The following is a 23,642-nucleotide window of genomic DNA, read 5'->3' as shown; positions in this document are numbered from 1 at the left end:
TTTGGTGAGCGATGATAGTTCGTCGTTTCGTTTCGGTTATTTATTTATATATTTTATTTGACTTTAATGTTATTATTTTGATGACATCTCATTTGGGAAAAAAACTTAACTTGTATACTGTCCTGTTTGGTAAAGGTTATGAAAACAGAAAATCATTTATAGTATTATAAGTAATTGCATGTTAATTATTCTTCTTCTTAATTATCAAACTATATGATTATTAAATTCTCAAAAGTTTTTCTTCTAAATGTTATATTTTAATATTGATAGGGTTAAAAAATATTAAAATCTTTATTAACTCACTAAATTAGCTAAAATGAAAAGAATTTTTCATAATAAACTAAAGTTTACAGTTTTAATTCCCAACCTAAAAATGATTTCTAAGGTATCATTTTGGATTAAATATCATTGTTATTTGAAAATATCATCATGTAGTTGTTTTATATAAATAAGTTATATTTCATTAATTATTATTATTATTATTATTATTATTTTTATTAAAAAAATTAACATAACTGCAGCGTTAATCTGACACGTCTCTAAATAACTGTATTTAATAAATTTAAAAAAAATCCATATAAATAAATTATTACCTTTGAAGTTAAAGCATATAGAAAATAATATATTACGTATGTTTCAAGACATATTTATTTTGTTTTTATCTATGTATATTATATATATTTTGCTTTCCAAGTCCCCATATATATCCAGAATCATATAAAAAATAGGTTTGATTTATATTCTCTCTCTACCTTATTAATCAAGATTCAATGCAATATGAACTTCAAGGTTTGTATAATGGCGTCCACGATTGTTCTTATTCTCTCCGCCCTTCTTTCGCTTTTCAACATTAATTCATATAGCTATGAGAATCTCGCCGCCGGCAAAGAAATCCTTCCGATCGAAGGTGCGTCCGGCCCGGAAAGTCTAGCATTTGATCCCGCCGGCGGCGGACCTTACGCCGGCGTATCGGACGGACGGATCATCAAATGGATACCAAATCAACAGCGTTGGATTGATTTCGCCGTCACGTCTACTCAGAGGTGATGATGAATTGATGATCGTTTACATGATTTTATTTATTTATTTATTTTTTAAATAATAATTATTTTATATAGAGAGGGATGTGAAGGCTCTCATGATCATGTGGATAAAGAAAATGTATGTGGACGGCCATTGGGCCTATGTTTTAATGAAAGAACGGGAGATCTTTTTATTGCTGATGCTTATATGGGCCTGGTTGTTGTGGGCCCTAATGGTGGATTGGCCTCCAAAATAGTTTACGGAAAAGCCCAAGGTAGTAACGGTTTCCGTTTCGCTAACGGCGTTGACATTGATCAGAACACACAGGTTGTTTATTTTAGCCAGAGCAGTTCACGTTATCCGAGGAGGTAACTGGATTTTATTTAGCGTATTGGCTAAAAAAAAATTATATATATATAAATAAATGATAAACTCAACGAAAATCTAAGTCCACGAATCAACGTAGCATGATAGATGGGTAGGAGAGAGAAATTTTTCAAAATGTCTAGAAACGCTTATTTCATGTCATGAAACAGTTTTATAATATCCCAAAACGGTCATTTCGGGGAAAAAAATATTCTTCCCAAAATGACCGTTTCGGGACCTGAAATGAATATTTTCAGGATTCAAAATGAGCGTTTTCAGGACGTGCGGACAACCTTACAGACCACGTCGGATTCGTGTACCTGCTTTCGTTTGAGTTTATTATTTCTCGTATACCAAAACAACAAATCTAAACAAGTTATATCGATTCATCATGTTAATTAAATGCAACACAAAGATAACTATTCAACTAAATTTTATATTATTAAATATACCAAACATTCTAATGATAGCCTTATTTTAATTGTTTTTTGATAATGGTTAGGAATTACATCCCGTCCATAGTGAGTGGCGACAATACCGGATCTCTAATGAAATACGACCCAAAAACCAAACAAGTTTCAGTCCTCCTCTCAAATCTCTCATTCCCAAACGGGGTCGCCTTAAGTGAGCATGGCGACTTCGTCTTGGTCTCAGAATCGACCACCGGTAAGATCCTAAGACTCTGGCTTCGGACACCGAAGTCCGGCACGGTGGACGTGTTCGCCGAGTTTCGTGGGTTTCCAGACAATATAAAAAGAAGAGCAAAAGAGAAGGGTGGAGGATTTTGGGTGGGTATTCACGGTAGGAGAACATGGGTTTTGAAATGGATTCTATCTCATCCATGGATAGGGAAAACTATAGCAATGCTTCCTGTTGATAGTACGAGGATTTACTCATATGTTTCTTCATGGAGAAGTGTTGGGTTGGGAATTAGGGTAAGTGAGAATGGGGAGATATTGGAGGAATGGGAAGATAAAGGGTTGAAGTTTGTGAGTGAAGTAATGGAAGAGACAAATGATGATGGACATGGGGTATTGTTTTTTGGGTCTATTAAGATGTCCTTTGTTGCTATACAAAAAAGACTTCATGAGTAAAGTTTTTCTTTTTCTAAAACCAGCTAGATTAATAACAAATGTACACAACACTTATATTTGTCATGTCCTTTTCAAGTGTATACTTTCTTTGCAAATTTTATTATATCATAAGATTTTTTTTTGTTTTGTTTTTAAGAATGATAGTTTTGATACTCAACCAATTTAAAAGGCGGACAGAACTTGTAAGTTCGCTGACATAGTGATATGCTCAAACTAGGACCTTGGGTGGACGTTGAGGGAGATATCCATATTTTTTTTAACATTAGATTAGATTAGAGAAGATTATATCATAAAATTTATAACAACCCACTACAATTTAAGGTATTTTGGAATCTAAATTATTTAATTGTTCAAAATATTTAAGAAAAACAAGAAATGAAACTTGTTAAATAGACTACTTTATCACCTTATTCCAAACTTATTATTCAGATTTAGAATCATTAACTCTTTCTTATTTAACTGCAAAACTTTTAATAAGATTTTGAGTTTCTTTTATATAAATTATTAATATTATTTAATTTTAATAATTTTATACTTTATTATATTATTTATAAACATTTTCTTATTTAACCTGATAACTTTTTAATATGATTTTGAGTTTTTTTATGTACATTATTAATGTTATTTTATTTTAATAATTTTATACTTTATTATATTGTTTATAACATCTTCTTATTTAACCTGATAACTTTTTAATATGATTTTGAGTTTCTTATGTACATTATTAATGTTATTTTATTTTAATAATTTTATACTTTATTATATTATTTATAACATCTTCTTATTTAACATGATAACTTTTAATATTATTTTGAGTTTCTTTCATGTACATTATTAATGTTATTTTATTTTAATAATTTTATACTTTATTATAGTATCCTATATTCTATTGACTAATTCATCTAAAATTATAGAATGAAAGATAATGATTTATAATAATAATTGGTCTAATATTATATATATTGTAAGAAGCTCCTGTTTATCTAAACTCATTTTTCCTTTAAATATAAACTTTTTTAATATTTATGACTATCTAATAAAGTTAATAAATATTTTAGTTGACTACAATATAGTATTATTAGGATATTACAGTATTTTTTATTTATTTATTAAGAACACTTCAAATACAATACAATACAAATGAGAACTTATACCCTGATTGAATATTTATCTATTCATTTTGCACAGCTCAATTGAGAAAAACTTATAATTCATCGGATATAATATAAAAAATAGAATTTTAATAGGTTAAAAATCTATATATTATTGTATTTATTTCTCCACATTTTTTAACACGTATACCAAGATAGGTTGACGGAAGATCACCAATTCTGAACTCAAACACATTTTGTCAACCTTATCATTCTTTTATTTTGAAAAAAAAAATCTTACTTATTAAGATTAACTCGAAGACCAAAAAATATACCAGATAATCACAAAATATCTCGAAAGTTTTTAAAATTCCTATAAATAGTCTAAACCATGTCAAGCGTGTCATAAGTGAAAATCAAATGTGATATGACGAAATGATACCTTCTTGACCCACAACTCACTTCACGGATGAGTCCCGACTTTTATGTGAAAGCCATAATTTTTGAGAGCTTCCATAACAATGACGAACAAAAAAGAAGAGAGTGGATCACCCTGTCTTATCACTCTAGAGCTCTCGAAAAATCCCTAAGAACTTCTATTAACAATGACAGGAAACTTAGTCGTCGAGAGATAAAATCTAATCAAACCAATCCATTTTGCACTCATTCCCATTTTGTCCATTACATCAAATAAAAACTCTCAATTGACACGATTATAAATTTTTTGATGTCTAACTTGACAAAAACATATTTTTCACTCTTAAATTAGTGGAATTAATGCACTCATTGACTATTAATACGATATCATAGATTTGATGATCACATTTGATAAACTTCCTGACTCAAATTTTTATTCATATAATTTATTTTTTTTATTTTTATATTTTATTTTAATTTATATTATTTAAGTTAATATTTTATTTTAGTATGGTTAATTTTAATTATATATATTATATTTACAATTTATTAATTGAATGAGAATCTAAATAGATTTAGAGAATGTTATTGTAAATGTGAGTAGTTGTGTTTATGTTATTTCGTGTGTATATTTCACTCGTGCTCGTGTCGTGTCAATACTCGTGTTGTGTCCGTGTCGACTCGTGACCGTGTTACGATCGTATAAACTCATAATTGTGTTGTGATTGTGTCATCTCGTTCTTGTGTCGTGTCAACCTATGACCAAAATAAGATAATATTATATTGTATTGTGTCGTTCTATACCAATATCATGTTAGATCGTGTTATAAGAAAGTTAAGTACATCTCGCCATAAAAAACGTAAGCTCATATATATATATATTGAGATAATTTGAAGGTTAATTAAGAATTCAGTCAAAGTAATTATAACTAATTGATTATTGCATTTTTTATGTTGTGTAGATTAACATATATAGGGTGGCAAAAGATACTAAGCATTCTATATACGTGTATTATCAGCTGAACAAGTTCCACCAGAATCATCAAAGGTTTCTACTCCATACATTTTTTTATGCATGCATTCTTGGAACATAAGTGTCAAATTATAATTACACTTGTGATATTATTATTATTATTATTATTATTATTAATAATAATCTTGATAATATGTTGATACGCTAAGGCAGTGTTTGATAGAAGGTATAAGTCTGTTAGGATAGGATAACTATACAAATAATGAAATTATACAAGTGTTTGGTTAGATTAGTTTTATATTTACAATAAAATTAATGGAATAACTTACAACTGTTACAAAGTTATTAAATTCTTAACTTTTTTTTATCATATTTTTATAATATTAACCTTTATTAGTTTATTATTTAACTTTTATTAAATTTAATTATTAAATTTTAAATATATTTTAATTTTGAGTATTTATTATTTACATGTTTTTAGAAAATAAAATTATTTTATAAATTTTATTATTTCAAAATTAAAAATTAAAAATTTTGATTTTTTTTAAAAGTAATTTAATGTTTGTTTTATAATTATTAGTATAAAAATAATAATAATTATTATTATTATTATTATTATTTATCTCTCCTATTAAATACTTATTAGTTTAATAATTTAAAAAAATATTATTTTTCATATTTTAAATTAAATTACAAAATAATTATTATTTATTTTAAAATATTTTTTTATAACATCTCTCCAGCAAAAATAGAACACTTGAACAAATTATTCATTTTTATTAATTTGTTTGTGATATTTATTAATATTAATTATTGATAATATTTATATAATTATAAGAGATCATATATATATATATATAACATTATTATTTATTTTTTAAATTATTTATAAGATAATTAAATATATTTTTATTAGTTAAAATACAATTAATAATAAAAATTAAAATAAAATAAATATTAAAATAATTTATATAAATACAAAAATAAAATATTATTCCTCTTTTTACTATTTTCTTATATCATCTACCTAACACAAAATCATAAAACTTATATAATTTATATATTTTTTTATCATTCAACCAAACACTAATAATATATATAATTTATACCTCTTAATACTCTATACAATTTATATCTCCTTACAACTTATATAATTAGTAACACGTACCAAACGATCAATTGAGAGATGTCATTTACGAGGCTGAGACGAGTACATGTAGGCCCTTGAATAAATACATTGGCAGTATGACAAATGTGCCTTGGGGCAATTAAATTGAGGGATATTAAGGCAAATCTGAGTCTCATATATATGGCGATTTTATAAGTTAGATACTCAAATTGTAAAAACCGATCAAATTTGAGAACCAAATTGGCCAAAAATAAAATATCAGTTTATATTGTGAGTTTCAACTCTGTCTTAATTCTATTCATAGTTGCTTGGCAAAATAATTAGTCTATCTCAATTTTCTTGGATTCTATTACAAATGAGGATCCTCAGCATGGGCTTTAGACCTTGTAATCCTAAAATAACTCTAACATAACTAAAATATTTAGCATGAATAAAACTAATAACAACCAAATATATTTATATACTTATTTATATTGCTTAAAGGTACTAATAATAAATTATCTTAATGTTTCGTGTGTATACTCGTGCTCGTGTGTATACTCGTGTCGTGTCTTTACTCGTGTTGTGCCCGTGTCAACTCGTGACCGTGTTATAATCATATAAAATCATAATCGTGTTGAGATCGTGTCGTCTTGTGCTTGTGTCGTGTCAACCCAAGACCTGAGTGAGATAATATTGTATAGCGTCGTTCCGTACCAATATCATGTTGGGTCGTGTCGGTTCGTATTAATCCAATTCATTGTCCAACTCTAAGCATACCCCAAACAACCGAACCGAATTGGCCCGACAATTATTTTGATTTTTGGTTCACATAGTTTCGGGTAGAAACAATGGGTAACCGAAAAATTAAACATTAATATTCAGCATTAATTAAAATTATGTCAGCATTGTAGAATATTTTTTTATTAAATTTAAAAAATAATATAATTTAATATTATTAACATAATTCTCTCTATTTTTAAATTATTTTTATAACAATAATTATTTTTATGTGTCATTGGATATTTAAAATTATGTGAAAAGATTAATATTTTATTAAATTGTTAGAAAACTATGTCACTGTAAAACTAAACAAATGATAGTACTGAATTCATTTGATTTGCTTAATTTTACTAAGTTGCAAGAAATATAATAATTGATACGTATGAAAGTTTTAAATTTTATAATTGAGTGAAATTATATTTCATATTTTTTTAAACAATATTCATCATTCTAGTAATATTTATTTTTAGTAAGTTTTACAATAATATAACTTTAGTATTATCATACAATTCTTTCTATTTTAAATTAATTTTACAACAATATTTTTTATTATAATTATTATAATAATTATTTTTTTACTAAAAATAATTATTTAACCCATCATACAAAACTATTTAATAAGTCAAATTTTCCAAATATTTTTATATATAAAAAATACTTTATAAAACAAATGCATGTTTGTATAAATTCGGCTATTACAATATATCGGGTCTGAGTCGAGTCATTGTATCAGTCAGTTCAGGTTCAAAAAATTCGAGACATTTGAGTACCCAATCTTTTGGATCGAGTTATTCAATACCTTAATATTTGTTGTGTCTAATTATTCTCATAAAAAGTCTATTCCACAAATGAATAAAACTTTCTTATGTTTCTTTTTTTGAATGATTGTTAAAATCATTTTAAATTAGATACATAATCATATAGAATATCTTTAATTTCAGCTGGATAACTATAGCAATATTGCTTCCTATTGATAGTACTAGGATTTACTCACATGTTTCTTCATGGAGAAGATTGGTTGGGAATTAGGGTAAGTGAGAATGGGGAGATAAATGGTTGAATTTTGTGAGTGAAGTTGGAAGAGATAAATGATGATGGACATGGGGTTTTGTTTTTTGGGGTCTATTAAGATGCCCTTTGTTGCTATACAAAAAAGACTTCACTTATTTTTTCTTTTTTCTAAAACTAGTTAATTAGGTTAATAACAAATGTACACAACAATTATATTTGCTCATAAATCCTTTCATTTTCAAGTGTATTCTTTATTTGTTAATTGTATTATATCATAAGACGTTTTATCGTTTTGTTTTTAAGAACGTTAGTTTCGACAAATAACCAATTTAACCAAGCGGGTAGAGACATGCTTGAAACGGGACCTTAAGAAAGCTTGGGATATCTAATTTTTTTTACTGTTACATTAGAAAATAAGATTTCTATCATAAACTTTAGAACAACCCACTATAATTTAAGATATTTACGACGTTTTTAGTTGGAATCTAAATTATTTAATTGTTGGTAATAAAAATAAATGAAACATGTTAAATAGACTAGTATATAACCTTATTAAATCAAACTCATTATTTAGGAACCATAAACATCTTCTGATTTAAAATGATAATTAATATGATTTTGAGTTTCTTTTATGTACATTATTAATGTTATTTTATTTTAATAATTTTATTATATTATTTATAAACATCTTTTTAACATGATAACTTAATATTATTTTATTAAGTTTCTCTTTATTATATTCACATATATTCTTTTAATTAGTTCATCTAAAATTATAGAATGAAAGATAATGTTTTATAATAATAATTGGTTTAGTATTATATATATTGTAAGAAGCTATTATATATCTAAACTCATTTTTCCTTTAAATAAAATGATTTTTTTAATATATATTTTGACTATTTAAATATAAACTTATTTAATATATATATATATATATATATATATATATATATATGACTATCTAGTATGAATCTAATATAGTTATTAAATATTTTAATTAACAACAATATAGTATTATTAGGATATTACAGTTTTTATTATTATTAAGAATGCTTCAACACAAATGAGACAACTTATACATATTTATCTATTAATTGAGAAAATGATGCTATGGGCTGATTGGGCTCAACATTGATTGGGCTCTTCTTACCACCCGCTCAACTGTTTTATTGATCCAATCGAAAAGAAAAACTTATAATTCATCATATCGAAAATAGATTTTTAATATGTTAAAAACCAATATATTATTGTATTTTATTTCTCCACTTTTTTTTTTAATTATTTGTTTCAATCCACGAGTTTATAATGATGTTCATATATTTAGCAATGTTCTTTCTAGCAGGTTAGTAATCTATTCAAATTATAAAGCCATAACATTGATTAAGATTATTAATTATTTTCTTAAATATCGAATTCATTAAGTATCATCTTTTTAATTCAATTTTTATTATTATTATGAGATTGTTTATGATTATAATAAATAGTAATTGAATTTTTGAAACAATTAATTCAAATAAATTTATTAATGTTATCTGAATTAAGAGCCAATAATTAACAACCCATAAGATTTAGTGGTAATAGTCTTGATTCCTAACTAAGATTTCCAAAAAAATGCCTTAATTCAACCATAAGTAATAAGAGAGATCTATATTTTTTTTGGTAATCTTTAATTTATTAGTCAAATTGATTATTTATAAATTTATACTCCTAAGTTTTCTAACCTAAATAATAAAAAATAACACATTCTTGATCAAAATAACAATTAAGAACAACCCAATTTAATTGAATATTTCTTATATTCAAGTAGGAACCACACCAATATTTATTTATTTTTATATTGAAATTATCTAAATTATTAAATAAAATATGAATATTTAATATTTTTTGCAATATTTAAAATATTAAAAAATATTTTTTTAATCATTAACAAAACCTTAGTTTATAAAAATTAAAATAAAAAAAAAAATTGGACCACAATAATTTTTATATCAAAATCAAATTTAAATTATTTTACATTAAAAAAAACAAATTTATATTTATAAATTAAAAAATTATTTATTCAAATAAATAAATTAATATAATTCATTTTATAAATATAATTTTTTGTAGTGTCATTTACTTATTATTATTATTTTTAATTAATATTATATTTAAATATATATTTTTTAAAATTAACTAGGTATAGAATTTTTAATTATATATAAATAATAATAATAATAATAATAATATATAATTAATATTTTTTAAAATTAAACTCTTTAACGATTTATTAAGATTTGTATGTAAACTCTAAATTTTGACAATTTTATTAAAATTACTTAAATTAATAAATTGTTTTTATTCAATTTTTTAATTCAATATTTCTAATATTGAAGGGAACCAAAATAATTTTTATATTAAAATTATATAAATTATTAAATAAAATATAATCTTTTATTAATTTATTTAATTTATAAAATTGAATTTTTTAAATAATAAATTTTAATCATTAGCAAAAATAATATTTTTAGTCATGTATTTCATAAAAAAAATCAAACAACCCCTCTTGTATACCAATCATTATATATCATATTAGTAATTCTTCTGTAAACTTAAATAAAATATTAATTTTCAATTAAAACCATAACTGATTTATGGATGACAGCAAATTTAAAAGCAAAAAACAATTTAGTATTTACCGGATTCCCTTGTGAAGTGGTGACTTGAAAAGAAAGGGTAATTTCAAGGTTTTGAGTCTAGACCCTGCTGCAGCAGATCATTAGCCTTTTCACGGCCTGGTGACTTCCGACTCCGGCGAATCTCCGGCGAAGTTGTCTAGAGAAAGATAATCGACAACCTCCGATTGAACTCTCGATGATTAACATTGGAGATGATCAGAAGTCCCGTTAATGCTGCTCCAGTTAAGCTAGGTATGGAGCTTGATCTCGATGTTTTTCTTGCTTCACACGCTAGCAGTGAAAGCGACGAAGATGATGGAGAAATCAATTTCGCTCATCGCCGGACCGTCGATGAAATTCTCAACGAGTCTGATTCGTCATCTTCACATTCCCCTCCATCGCCTTCTTCTTCCTCTACTCCCTCCATTATTCGCCATCCTGCTGATTTTGATGAAGATGATGTGAGATCTCGAGCTGGATTTTCTTCGGTACGTAGTTCTACATCTTTAGTCGACTCTGGACCAGAAGAAACCGTTAGGTTGAACCAATTCAGTACTGTTGGTAGGGCAAAATCGAGTGATTTATCCGGATCATCGTCCATTGGTAGTAGGAGTGCTTTGCATCCGCTGCCGCCTTTGTTTAGTGGAGTTAAGTCGAGTGCAAAGCCTGGAGCAGCTCTTGCTGCTGCCGCTGCTGCTTCTCGGTCGGTCACAACTCCCTATGCTGCGGCTATTAAATCGAGAAGAACAAACAGCATTTTACTGGGAACTGGTAATAATTTAGAGGCAGCTTCCGAATCCAGTAATGGTGGTCCTAATGGCATTGCCCATGCCATTAGTCTGCCAGAGAAGAAGATTGTTGGAGACGATGATATTCAATGGGGCGACTTTCTACCTGCTGCTTCAGGGTTGGCAATTAGTGTAGACATCAGTGAGGAATTACCAAGAAAAGATGATACGGGAAAGAGACCGGGGGAAGATGGCAGCGAATTTAATGATACAGAGTTACACAAAAGAGATATAAACTCCTCTCAAGTGGATGAATTCCATAATGAAAGTATACCTGCTAACGATCCCGAGGAAACCTCCAGCGCTAACGAGGATGGAGCTATTTCACTGCCCAATATGACAGATGATGAAACAAACATATCTTCAAAAGTTATGGAAACACGTGTCACTTCGGGATCTAGTGATGTTAATGAGCTCACAAAGATACCAAGTGCTTCTTCATACAAATTTGGTGAGGAAAGTTTTGTTATTGATGAATCAGTAAAGTTAGCATCAGAAACTGATGAACCGAAGGAGGACTTGTTGTACTCCAAAGATAGTGAAATGAGTGACACAGAGGATAGAGCCAGTCCTGGAATTAATACTGTGGACGCTGTTGGAGAAGATGTTCATCGTTTGGAGAGTGAGATGAGTGGTGAAATTACTGTGATAAAACCAAATCCTTCTTTGAAGCCTCTTGAATTAGCTGAGGAAATCGAGAAGACTCAAGCGTCCTCTGGTTTAGACTGGGAAACTGGTATTGCTGCTCAACCTATGAGGCTTGAAGGCATCAAAAGGGGATCAACTGCTCTTGGATACTTCGACGTTGATATTGACAATACTATAACAAGAGCTATATCATCTCCGGCAATTAGACGAGATCATGGTTCCCCACAAGTTGTAGCAGTCCATCTTAACTTCATAGCAGTAGGAATGTCTAAAGGGACAATTCTTATAATACCAAGCAAATACTCCGCTCATTCTGCAGACAATATGGATGCAAAGGTTGATACAATTTTGCATGGCTTCTTACATTTGCTTTCACTGCAAACTCCATGTTTTATCTGTTTATTATAGTGGAATTGTTGGAAAGAGTACTTTCTACATTATTAAGAAAAATAGAAGCAACAAGTGAAATTAGATTTTGTTAATTTTGTTATAATATTTTCAAAACATGTAAAAAATGTTAAGGTGAAGGCTGCCTTTGTTTGTTACTTTTTCAATATCATTTTGTCCAAGATTTAGTCTCTGCTTCTTTGGTGGTGCTCTTGGTATTCATAGTTTATTTGAATATAATTTCTCTATACTTTGGCAGTTCTCCTAATATTTTAGTGTGTGGCAGATGTTGATTCTCGGGCAAGGGGATGGTACTCGCTCCCCTGTAACATCTATCTGCTTCAATCAACAGGGAGATTTACTTTTTGCTGGATATAATGATGGTCACATTACTGTTTGGGATGTTCAGAAGGGTTCTGCAGCAAGACTAATTACTGGAACACATGATGCTCCTGTTGTGCATATGTTATATTTGGGCCAGGATGCTCAAGTTACTCGTCAAGTTACTCGGCAATTTAGAGTAATTAGTGGTGACAGTAAGGGCATGGTTTGGTTAATTTCATTTTCTGTTTTGGCCTGGGTCAATCGGTTTTCTTTTACTACAACGGTAAAACATTATTACCTATCCTTGTCAGCATAACCGCATAATGGAGGATCTCCTCTATATGATTTATTTTTATTTGTATAGATCATTTTACCGTTTTTGTGTTTCAATTTGAACAGTGTCTTTTTGATGGAAGAACAACAAGCACAGTACTATGTGCATCTGCGCTTCTTCCTGAGGACTTCTCTGGAGGTACATCAATGTCCTCCCAGGGTAATGCTACCAGTTCACCTGGTGGAATTGGTAGCATGATGGGAGGTGTTCTTGGTGATGCTAGTTGGAGGTACCCAAGTGAAAAGTCTTCTTTGGCTGAAGAAGGTGTTGTCATATTTGCCACCTATCAAAGTGCTGTTGTGGTATGCAATTTATGACTGGTACTCGATTATTCAGCTGTGTTAGGATCTTTTGATTACTTGCTTTCTGGCTCACATTTTTCTGTGTTGTATTCACTCGCTGGTCTTTGCTGTAGGCTAAGGTCACCCCCAGCGTGGAAATGTATTCTCAACTGCCAAAACCAGAGGGCATCCGAGAGGGTTCCATGCCATTCACTGCCTGGAAGTATCTGGGGCAGCCACAAGCTTTAGCCGGTATCTATCATTGCGGATTATGAAATTCATTCTCGCAAATCATTGGTAACCAAGTTTCATATCTAACCTTTACTAATATATGAATGTTTGTAGAAAATGAACCTCTGGAAGCATCAGGAAAGGTATCACTGCTTGCTATGGCATGGGACCGAAAACTTCAGGTTGCAAAATTAGTCAAATCAGAGCTAAAAGTAATTGGTAAATGGACCCTTGAGAGCCCTGCCATAGGTGTGGCATGGTTAGACGACCAGGTGCTTCCTCCTGTTTTATGTGTCATGTCATGAAATTTTCCTTTGATCGGGTCTTTCGCTTGTTAAGGTTTTCTAGGTGTTCTTAAAATATAAAAAGATATATATCATTTCTTAGCTTTATTCACCTGTGCAAGTATAATCAGATCAGATAATGGAGGTCTTATACTTTTTTCAGCTATTGGTGGTAATTACAACAAATGGGCAGCTTTCCTTGTTTGCAAAGGATGGAACTCTTATTCATCAAGCCAACTTTGCTGTCCATGTACCTGGAGGAGAGGATCTTGTTGTATATCATCCTCATTTTAACAATATCTTTGGAAACTCTGAAAAAGCTTATCATAATAGCATAGCTGTAAGAGGGGCCACTCTTTACATTCTTGGGCCCATGCATCTTTTTATTTGCCGTCTTTTGCCTTGGAAGGAACGTATTCAAGTTTTGCGTAGAGCAGGTGACTGGATGGGTGCACTCAACATGGCAATGACGATGTATGATGGTCAAGCCCATGGTGTTGTTGATCTTCCCAAAAATATATCTGCTGTACATGAGGTCATCATGCCCTACCTAGTAGAGTTGATATTGTCTTATGTTGATGAAGTTTTTTCCTATATATCTGTGGCATCTTGCAATCAAGCTGAAAAGCTGGAAGGGTCAGACAACTCTGACGCTGGAGATAGCTCGGTTCCTCTGGAGATTAAAGATCAATATACACGTGTTGGCGGTGTTGCTGTTGAATTTTGTGTGCACATTAGAAGAACCGAAATACTTTTTGATGAAATACTTTCTAAATTCATAGCTGCTCAGCAGAAAGGTATTATCTTGAGCATTAAATAAATTGGTTTCTTGAGGATTTATATGTTTAGTCCTAATGCTAATAAGTCCACCACCCTCCCTGTTAGAACAACTCCAAAATGACCTGAGGTTAAAGGTATCAAATTGAAAATTGTCATGGCAATTATATGTAGACACTTCATATTTATACATATTTATACGGTGTTTTATAGCAAAATACATCATATCAAATTCAGTAATGATAGAAAGTCTTATGGGTATATAGAACCAATAAACATCTTCTGTCATTATCTTGCATGCATTGGTAATTTCCTCAACCATCACTCAAGAAATTCATTTTTTTTTCTCTGTTTTGTGTTTCTGCTTTCCTTTTCTCTTAGTGATTTCACAATTATATCCAGATTATGTAGAACTAGAAATTGTGTATGATATCTTACACTCAGATACAAACTTTCTATTGGACAATATCCTTATGTATCTCAAACTTACAAATTTGTGTAATTTCCATAATGTAGTATGTACATATAGAAATATTATGATTTGCACTAGGTCTTTGGGACATCTGTAAATTTTAGACCCTGGTAGCAATGACTAAAAAAATATCCTCTTAAGCTGCACTTTGATTGTTAATGCACCATTATGTTTGTTTCTGAGTTGTATAAGCACACTTCTACGTCTTTTGGACATAAACCAAACTACCAGAAATCATATTTGGTTCTTGCTTGCCAAAAGAAAGTGTTGATTTTGCTTTGGTATGTACAGAGACATTTTTGGAGCTTTTGGAGCCTTATATATTGAAAGATATGCTTGGATCTCTTCCTCCAGAGGTAATAGTATTTTGATACTTCAAGGGATTGGGAAGGAGAAATGAGTCTGAAATTTAACTTTCTTCAATATCCATTTATTTTCTCATCATTTTGGTGAAGTAGATTATGCAAGCACTAGTGGAGCACTACAGCAAAAAGGGCTGGTTGCAAAGGATTGAACAATGTGTTCTGCATATGGACATTAGTTCACTGGACTTCAATCAGGTAATATACTCCTTTGGTTCTCTTAACATGGATGAAGCAGACTAAAGCAGAGTGTTATCCATTAGATCTTAAATTGAGGAAATATTCTAAAATGTACTGTACATTGACATGATTTCACTTTTTATGGTTGAACCCTTGAATTTGCATAAGGTGATTACTTCTTTGTATAGGTGTCAAATAAAAAGCAAATAAGGCACTGTTTTATGTATATTTCTGACCATCTTGTCATGACGATCTTAGCTTTTCAACTTGATATCATATTTTGTAAGCTATAAGTTTATATTTTTGATAAACAAAATTATTCTTCGGCTTGCATGGCCATTGTTTAAGCACGACGACAAAAGCATATACAATTTCAAACAAACCCCTACAATTCAATCCTTTCAAGAAAAATGGAAACCAACACCCAAGATCCTAACATAACACATCCGAATATTTAACCATACACCAATCCCACAACTTTCATGGTTAAACAAAATTTCAGAATAATGAAGGTTGTAGAAATTTAAAGGCGGCAATTTCATATATTTGGGATTGATCAACTATGCAATGGGAGACTACAATTTATAGGGAATACTAGAACAAAGAAATTAAACGACAAAACAACTTCCTATTTGCATAAATCATTCTTGGAAAGGAAATCAACTCCAACCACTTGGAGTAAATGTCTTTTGGAAGGGACAGGAACATTATGAATAGCCCTACTTTGATAATTCAACAATGCTTCTTACCGCTCATATGAATAAGTAAACATAACCATAGTGGATAGAGCACCTAGCTGATCAAAACAAAGATCTACCATCCACTTTTATCTGCATGTCTAATGCTTAATAAATAGTTTGCGGATCTCAACTAATTGTGCTGTTTAATTTCTAAATAATTCTTTTTGACAAAACTTGATGTGTCTTGTATTAATTAATAGTTTTTATTTGGTTTGTACTTTAGGTTGTTCGGTTATGCCGAGAGCACAGACTGCATGGTGCTCTTATATACTTGTTCAACAAAGGCTTAGATGATTTCAGATCTCCTCTAGAAGAGCTTCTGAATGTTTCACGAAATAGTGAAAGAGAAAGTGCTTCTTCACTTGGGTATGTTGATCTGTTAATGATTTAAAATTATGTAGGAGTCTGTCTACTATGTTTCCGTCTATACCGAGATTTCTCATATGTTAACAAGTTTCTCCATGCACTTAAAGGCCTCTGTCATTTGATAACTACCTGGGATGCTTAGTTTCCTAAAAGGTCTTTCACATGTGAAGTGCAAACAGATGTGAATAAGGCATTTCTTTCTCTCTGAGACACTGTTCTTACAACGAATTATTAAGTTTGAGAAAATGGAATTCATAGGTTTCTATTTTCCTTGAAATCTCATTTTCAGGGTAAATATTTATGAAGGACTACTCAAGTCTGTCTCCAAGATAAAATGTAGAAATTAGTCACTCGTGTCTTATGATAATAGCTGTTCTAAATTGAGGCCTTCACAATAAGTAGTTTGTGAAGGAAATGGCCTACAATGTTGTGTTAATCACCCCTTGGTCAAACTATTGTGCGTGCAAAGCTTTAGGGTTTACTGGTTGCTTTCATGGGGTCTGGCAGCAGTATGTGACTACTCTGTTCTGACAGCCTTGATATGGAAGTTTGATTTCTTCATTCATGTTCTCTTCCTATTTTTTTGTTAAAACGTGCTTAAGATGCCTTTCGTAGAATACTTGAATAAAGCACCAGTCCTTTGATTTTTTACCATTCCAGAGGGGTTTCTTTACTTAAGCAGTTGCTCTCATAACAGGTACCGAATGCTTGTATATCTGAAGTACTGCTTTTCTGGTCTAGCTTTTCCTCCAGGTATGTTTTCTTTGTTAATAATGAGTAGCATCTACTACTTGGAGAAAATAATATATGATGTTCTTTTGTTCTTTCTGACGTATATATTTTTTTCTTGGGTTAGGCGTGGTAGGAATTGATGTCAATTATCTTCCACTCCTACGAGAACTTGCCCGGCTTCTTTTGGAAACTTGTTTTTTATGCCAGATTTCTCATTCAGATGTAGATGCATATGAGATTACATTTATAAACTGAACTTATGCAGTATTTGATAACTTGACTTATCAGTTAATTTAATATATTAGAGACTTATTTAATATAAGTTTATTTGATAACACATATTTATAATCACTTATTTCTACAGATTTAAGTGAAAATATGTTAAAAATAATAAGCTAAAATATCAAGTTTATTTTAAAATAGAAAAAAAAAACTAAACACGTTACTCTGAAAAAAATTACCAAAAAACCACTTTTTATCCTTCTTAACTGCTATATATAAAGTTGTATTAGGTTTTCCATTTTTTCTCCTTACAAGTAGTAGAACAAACTTCCTTCTTCTCTTTGATCATAATCTCATCAGATTTTTAATCTTATGAGATGAATTCTAAATGTGATCATATGTAAACTATTTATAAGGAGAGAGATGGGAAATACTTAGAATTCATATGATCACATTTTTATCTCTTGATATTTAAGTCATTAAGTACTTAGAATTCAGTATGCAGATCTTAATTTTCAGTTTTATCAAACACTGTCAGTCTAACAAATTCAAAAACTTATTTGTGGTTCTAATACCGAAACATAAGTGTTTCCGAATAGGCCTATAAATTTTGTCTTCATTTGAGTGAGTGTTGTTAAGGGAAATTTGTATGTTATATTTGGTTAGACTCACCAGATCAATCTAGAAGATCTACTTAGTCATTTTGATCTGTAAGCATTTAAATAAATAAACGTCCAAGCAAAATCACATAGCATTGGAGAAGAACAATTAAATAAGCTCCACCGTGAGGTCGGATAGACATTCCTTGCATCTCTCACTAAAGAAAGATAATGCAACTTCCATTACTATTAATAAGACTAAAAGGTTACCCTGAATTTGGTAAATGCATACTAATCTACCTGGGGAAAGACTAAAATGAATATTTATGGCATCAATATTGCTTGTTTGTCTGATAAATTTTCTTCTCATTTGTGTGACACCTCTACAATTATAAGTTACTCAGACAACTACCTATTTTACAGGCCATGGAACTCTGTCCCCTACACGCTTACAATCGCTTAGATCAGAACTTTTGCAGTTTCTCCTTGAGAAGTCTGTTGCTCCAAGTTCAACCATGGTTACTAGCTCATTTACAGGAGTATACAGAAACATGTATCATCTATTGGAGTTAGACACTGAAGCTACATTAGATGTTCTGAGATGTGCATTTGTAGAAGAGGGAATTCAAGAATTGGACCATTTGTCTCATGGTTTGGCTAACATGAATATAGATAGTAATAAAGAAAATCATGCAAGTTGGAGACAGGATGCACTGGTGCAAGAAACAGTTGATGCTGTTATTCACATCCTTGACATGAAAAACCTACCAAAAGATGAGCCAACTGGCAGCAGTGAGTTAGGTATTTGGCCTTCAGTGAAGGACAGGAGTTACATGCTGGAGTTTGTTGCATATTATGTTTCCTGTGAAAAGGCTACTATTTCAACTCGCATATTGAGTGAAATTCTTCAGTCTTTTACGACCGAGATTAGCATTTCTTCTGGTACTCAAACCAAAGATGTTGAAACTTCACAAAAAAAAGAGAAGCAGGTCCTTGCTCTGTTGGAAGTAGTGCCTGAAGCAGATTGGAATGCATTGTACGTATTGGATCTGTGTGAGAAAGCTGAATTTTATCAGGTATTGCTTCACATTTTGTTGTTGTCTTGTACTTAGAATACTTAAGTATAGTCATCTAGACTCAACATTGTGTAAGAACATTTAATTTATTTGATGTAACTTGTATAACTTGAATCAATATTTGTAGGCATGTGGATTGATTCATGCCATCAGTCATCAGTATGTTGCTGCCTTGGATAGCTACATGAAAGACTTGGATGACCCAGTACATGCATTTGCCTTCATCAATGTAGCTTTACAAGAACTAAGTGGAAGTGAACTCCAATCTTTTTATTCAGCTGTAATTTCTCGATTTCCAGATCTGGTTATTTTAAGCAGGTATAAGTTGAATAAAGAGATGTATTCTGTGAATGTTAGTCCTATTGTAGATTTGCAATAACTTACTGACAGAGCTTACACATCACTTATCTCTGCAGACAGGGTGCTTTCTTTCTTATCCATGACCATTTCAACAGAGAAAGTGAAGAAATCTTGTCTCATCTCCAGTCTCAACCCAAAAGCCATTTTCTTTATCTAAAGACTCTTTTCGAGGTTCACTTATGTGTCACCCTAGATGTTTCTCTCTTAAGAAAGGGCAAGGCCTGGGGATTCTTCAATGGGAGAAGAGGGAAATATGAGTCAGTTGATTTATACTTGGAGAAGATATCTGATTTCCCAAAGTTTTTGCGTGATAATCCGGTTCACGTGACTGATGAACTGATTGAGCGTTACCTCGAGGTATTAAAAACATTGCATTGATCAAATTCGTGTAAAAGTCGATAAATATATTGATCCTCTAGATCTACTATATACCCTTTTATCTTTGATTACTACATTGTATGCTCAGATGTTTTACATGGTCTTTGCCCTTTTATGTATCTCTATATCAACCATTTCTTTAAACATACATGTTAGTGCGACTATGTATTCTCCACATGGCTTGAAAGTCTGAATATGGCTCCTCTAGTGACTAGATCACCAAGACTGACTTCGTTTTCTTACTCCATGCAGCTACTTTGCCAATATGAAAGCAATTCTGTTCTGAAGTTTCTTCAGACGTTTGAGAACTACAGAGTAGAGCACTGTTTACGACTATGCCAGAAATATGGAGTTATTGATGCTGCTGCTTTTTTGTTAGAAAGGGTGGGTGATGCTGGGAGTGCTCTTCTGCTTACCTTGTCTGGCCTCAATGAGAAATTTGTTAAGCTTGATGCTACAGTATCAAATGTAGTTTCAAGGGCTGGCAAGGAGCATTCAAGTACTTTATTAAAGGAGGAGGAGGTGGGTTTAAATCTTTTCTTTCAACACTCGTGTCTTCTGTTCTTCATGTATGATAAAACTTTGTGATCTTGCTTGCAGGTTGTAGACATTCAGGGAATATTGCGAACATGTATTGTACTGTGCCAGAGGAACACTCCTAGGCTAGATCCTGAGGAGTCTGAAACCCTATGGTTCCTATTGCTTGATACGTAAGCTTAGAAAGTTTGCCACTATATATTTATTTTTTGGGAAAAAGAAAGATCAATGTAACAATTTTAATTAAATACTTAGGTGGCATAAGATTTGTTTTTGGATAATGACCCATATTATAGTGTTATTTTGTTGTTTAATTTGGTATACAAATTATTTTTAAAATAATAATCCAAATTATAGTGTAATTGTAACAGCTTGATTTGGTATATATATATATATATATATATATATATATATATATATATATATATATATATATATATATATATATATATATATATTTATATTCCTTTGTAGATCATTGTAACTTTTCACAAACAACAAATGTAGAATTTTTAGATCATGATGAACGTGAAAAAGAAGTGGATAATTGTGTAGTCATAGTGATAATTTGCACCTGCTTTCCAAATTATGCATTAGTATGGATTTGTTGTATTTTCTTGTTCGTTTTCATGATACAATCTAGATAATCTTTCTCCTTGGGGATGATAGAGGTTTTGACTTCTGGCAGGTTTTGCGAGCCTCTGCAAGATTCATACAGTGTTCGAGAGAACCATGTCAGATTGCTTGCTGAATCTTTGGGTGGGAAAGTAGGTGAAGAATCGTGCATAATTAAGTGGAAGATTTCAAAATCCCACAAGGGTTTCAATGCTTTGAAGAAACTGTTTTCTCTGTTCATTAAAGAAATCGTTGAGGGAATGATTGGACATGTTCACCTTCCAACTATCATGGCCAAACTCTTGACTGATGGTGGTAGCCAAGAGTTTGGTGATTTTAAAGTTACCATATTGGGAATGCTTGGGATATATGGTTTTGAGAGGAGAATCCTGGTAAATCATACTCTTTGCATTTCTCAGTTCCTTTGTTACCTTAACTCGCATGCTCTATAGTTCACTCTTTTATACATGTTTATTAGCAATGTATACTATTGTCCCTAGATTGTCTCTGCCAAATGTTTTTCAATGTATACTATTGTTCCTAGATTGGAAAGGAATGTTGTATTTTCACATGAATTAGAAGGTTAATTTTGAATCTTGACAGCCTGGTTGACAAACTCCTTTTATTATTACTATTATTATTATTATTATTATTATTATTATTATTATTTAAATATAACTAATGCAAAATCCTTTATTTCTATAGGACACTGCAAAATCCTTGATTGAGGATGACACATTCTATACAATGAGTTTGCTGAAGAAAGGAGCATCACACGGATATGCACCACGAAGTCTGTCTTGCTGTATTTGCAGCTATCCCCTAACGAAGAATTCCTCAAGATCAGGAATTCGTGTTTTCAATTGTGGCCATGCAACTCATGTCCAGTGTGAGCCTCAAGAGAACGATCAAACTTCACGCGAAGGCTCTCTTACTGGATGCCCCATCTGTATGCCAAAGAAGGATACCAAATCAAGTAAGAGCATTGTTGCCGAAAGTGGACTGATAAGCAAAATTCCTTCAAGATCCCATCAAACTCCAGGAAATCTCTCCCACTTCCAACATGAAAACGATGCCCTTGAGAATTCCTATCGCCCCCAACAAATTCCACGGGTCAGCCCAACTTATTTTTTTCTTTCTAAATCTTGCCACTGTATTTTATAACACTTCTAACACTTGGGGACTGCTTTCAACAACAGTTTGAGATGTTGAATAATCTTCAGAAGGACAAGAAATTGATTGATGTAGAAAATATACCACCTTTAAGGCTTGCACCACCTGCTGTTTACCACGAGAAAGTAAAGAAAGGAGTAGAATATCTTGGAGGGGAGAGTAGTAACGGGCCGGCTAAGGTAGAAAAATCTAGTAGTAGAATCAAGCAATTCCGGGACCTGAAGATGAAAGGATCATCTCTTCGCCTGCCATTGAAATCAAGTATTTTCAGTAGTAAGTTGTGTTATATTTTTATTATCGAGATCCAAAACCTGTATATATGCTTGATCCGATCTCTAACATTGAACTTATGTAGGTACAAAGGAGAAGTCTGGTAAATGAGGAATTGATCATCAGTGAGCGCATCTAATGCTGGATAGATTTTGGATTTATTATGTATATTATTCGTTCCCAGTCCCAACCCTAAAAAGAAAACGATATATATTAGGCAGTCCTTACACAAGATTCGGAAAGAAAAGAGAGAATGATGAGTGTACATAGAACTCTCGGAATGGTAACTTAAAATTACAAATATTGCTTAAATTTCTTTCTTGTTATATTGGTTCCATACATGCTACTATGAATATAATGTAAATGAAGCAGAGTTCATTTCATCTCTTAACTGTGTCCTTTTTCTCATCTATAATATACCCTTTTTTTTGCATATATATGAGATGTGTTATTAAAAATATTAGTTATCTAGAAATATTAATTTTTAGTGCTAATATTGTCCATATATACTCATTAGCTAATCTTACACTAAAAGAACATTTTGTGTATTTTCATGAATATATTTGAGTCAAATCTCAATGAAGACTCGTCTGCTCATTAATTTTTTGCTTCACTTAGTTCTTGAGTTTTACTTTTGAGTTGTATTTAGGGATCACAATGGGCGATTCGAGATGGGGAATGTATTTATCATCCCGTCCTGTTTTTATTTCGGGGATATTTTTAATACCTTTTCCGTCCTATTCGGTTTTGTTCAATTTCGGAAAATTTTCGTTGGGCATCGTTATTAAAATATTTTTTTAAGAAAATAATAAAATTATACAATATTGAAAATTTATATTATTATAAAAAAATAAACTTACTATTCTTATAAAATATAGTGAATAAATAAATATATTTAATTATATTTATAATGTTCGGGGCAAAATCTGGACGGGTCAGGATAGGACAGAGAACACAAATACCATCTTCATCTCATATCT

The 23,642-nt window shown here is 30.9% G+C and overlaps 2 protein-coding genes across 2 annotated transcripts; both read left to right on the top strand.

Moving 5' to 3' along the window:
- The first annotated feature begins 773 nt into the window (after window positions 1-773).
- Window positions 774-2,483, top strand: LOC124923204 (protein STRICTOSIDINE SYNTHASE-LIKE 2-like). Its single transcript, XM_047463552.1, has 3 exons — window positions 774-1,043; window positions 1,119-1,391; window positions 1,892-2,483. Exons 1-3 carry the CDS (start codon window positions 778-780, stop codon window positions 2,481-2,483), a joined length of 1,131 nt encoding a protein of 376 aa, XP_047319508.1. The 5' UTR covers window positions 774-777.
- A 9,118-nt stretch (window positions 2,484-11,601) lies between these two features.
- LOC124921500 (vacuolar protein sorting-associated protein 8 homolog) lies at window positions 11,602-23,053 on the top strand. The gene is made up of 19 exons (XM_047462171.1): window positions 11,602-12,298; window positions 12,636-12,956; window positions 13,073-13,309; window positions 13,423-13,540; window positions 13,634-13,791; window positions 13,967-14,600; window positions 15,344-15,408; window positions 15,511-15,612; window positions 16,558-16,700; window positions 17,398-17,453; window positions 18,677-19,329; window positions 19,457-19,647; window positions 19,746-20,046; window positions 20,320-20,589; window positions 20,668-20,777; window positions 21,293-21,611; window positions 21,925-22,332; window positions 22,419-22,665; window positions 22,748-23,053. Exons 1-19 carry the CDS (start codon window positions 11,651-11,653, stop codon window positions 22,771-22,773), a joined length of 5,007 nt encoding a protein of 1,668 aa, XP_047318127.1. The 5' UTR covers window positions 11,602-11,650; the 3' UTR covers window positions 22,774-23,053.
- The last annotated feature ends 589 nt before the right edge of the window (window positions 23,054-23,642 follow it).

The sequence above is a fragment of the Impatiens glandulifera genome, chromosome 1, assembly GCF_907164915.1.
Source record: "Impatiens glandulifera chromosome 1, dImpGla2.1, whole genome shotgun sequence".
Classification (NCBI taxonomy): Eukaryota; Viridiplantae; Streptophyta; class Magnoliopsida; order Ericales; family Balsaminaceae; genus Impatiens; species Impatiens glandulifera.
The sequence above is the reverse complement of the archived record's forward strand: the minus strand, read 5'-3'. Positions and strand labels throughout refer to the sequence as shown.

What these genes read in the sequence shown, in the direction of transcription:
- LOC124923204 (XM_047463552.1), top strand. Translation starts at nt 778, where the DNA reads ATGAACTTCAAGGTTTGTATAATGGCGTCCACGATTGTTCTTATTCTC. An exon ending in GCCGTCACGTCTACTCAGAG is followed by an intron (nt 1,044 to 1,118) that starts GTGATGATGAAT and finishes TATTTTATATAG; the next exon opens with AGAGGGATGTGAAGGCTCTC. An exon ending in AGTTCACGTTATCCGAGGAG is followed by an intron (nt 1,392 to 1,891) that starts GTAACTGGATTT and finishes GATAATGGTTAG; the next exon opens with GAATTACATCCCGTCCATAG.
- LOC124921500 (XM_047462171.1), top strand. Translation starts at nt 11,651, where the DNA reads ATGACAGATGATGAAACAAACATATCTTCAAAAGTTATGGAAACACGT. An exon ending in TTGGATCTCTTCCTCCAGAG is followed by an intron (nt 15,409 to 15,510) that starts GTAATAGTATTT and finishes TTGGTGAAGTAG; the next exon opens with ATTATGCAAGCACTAGTGGA. An exon ending in GTTCACTGGACTTCAATCAG is followed by an intron (nt 15,613 to 16,557) that starts GTAATATACTCC and finishes TTTGTACTTTAG; the next exon opens with GTTGTTCGGTTATGCCGAGA.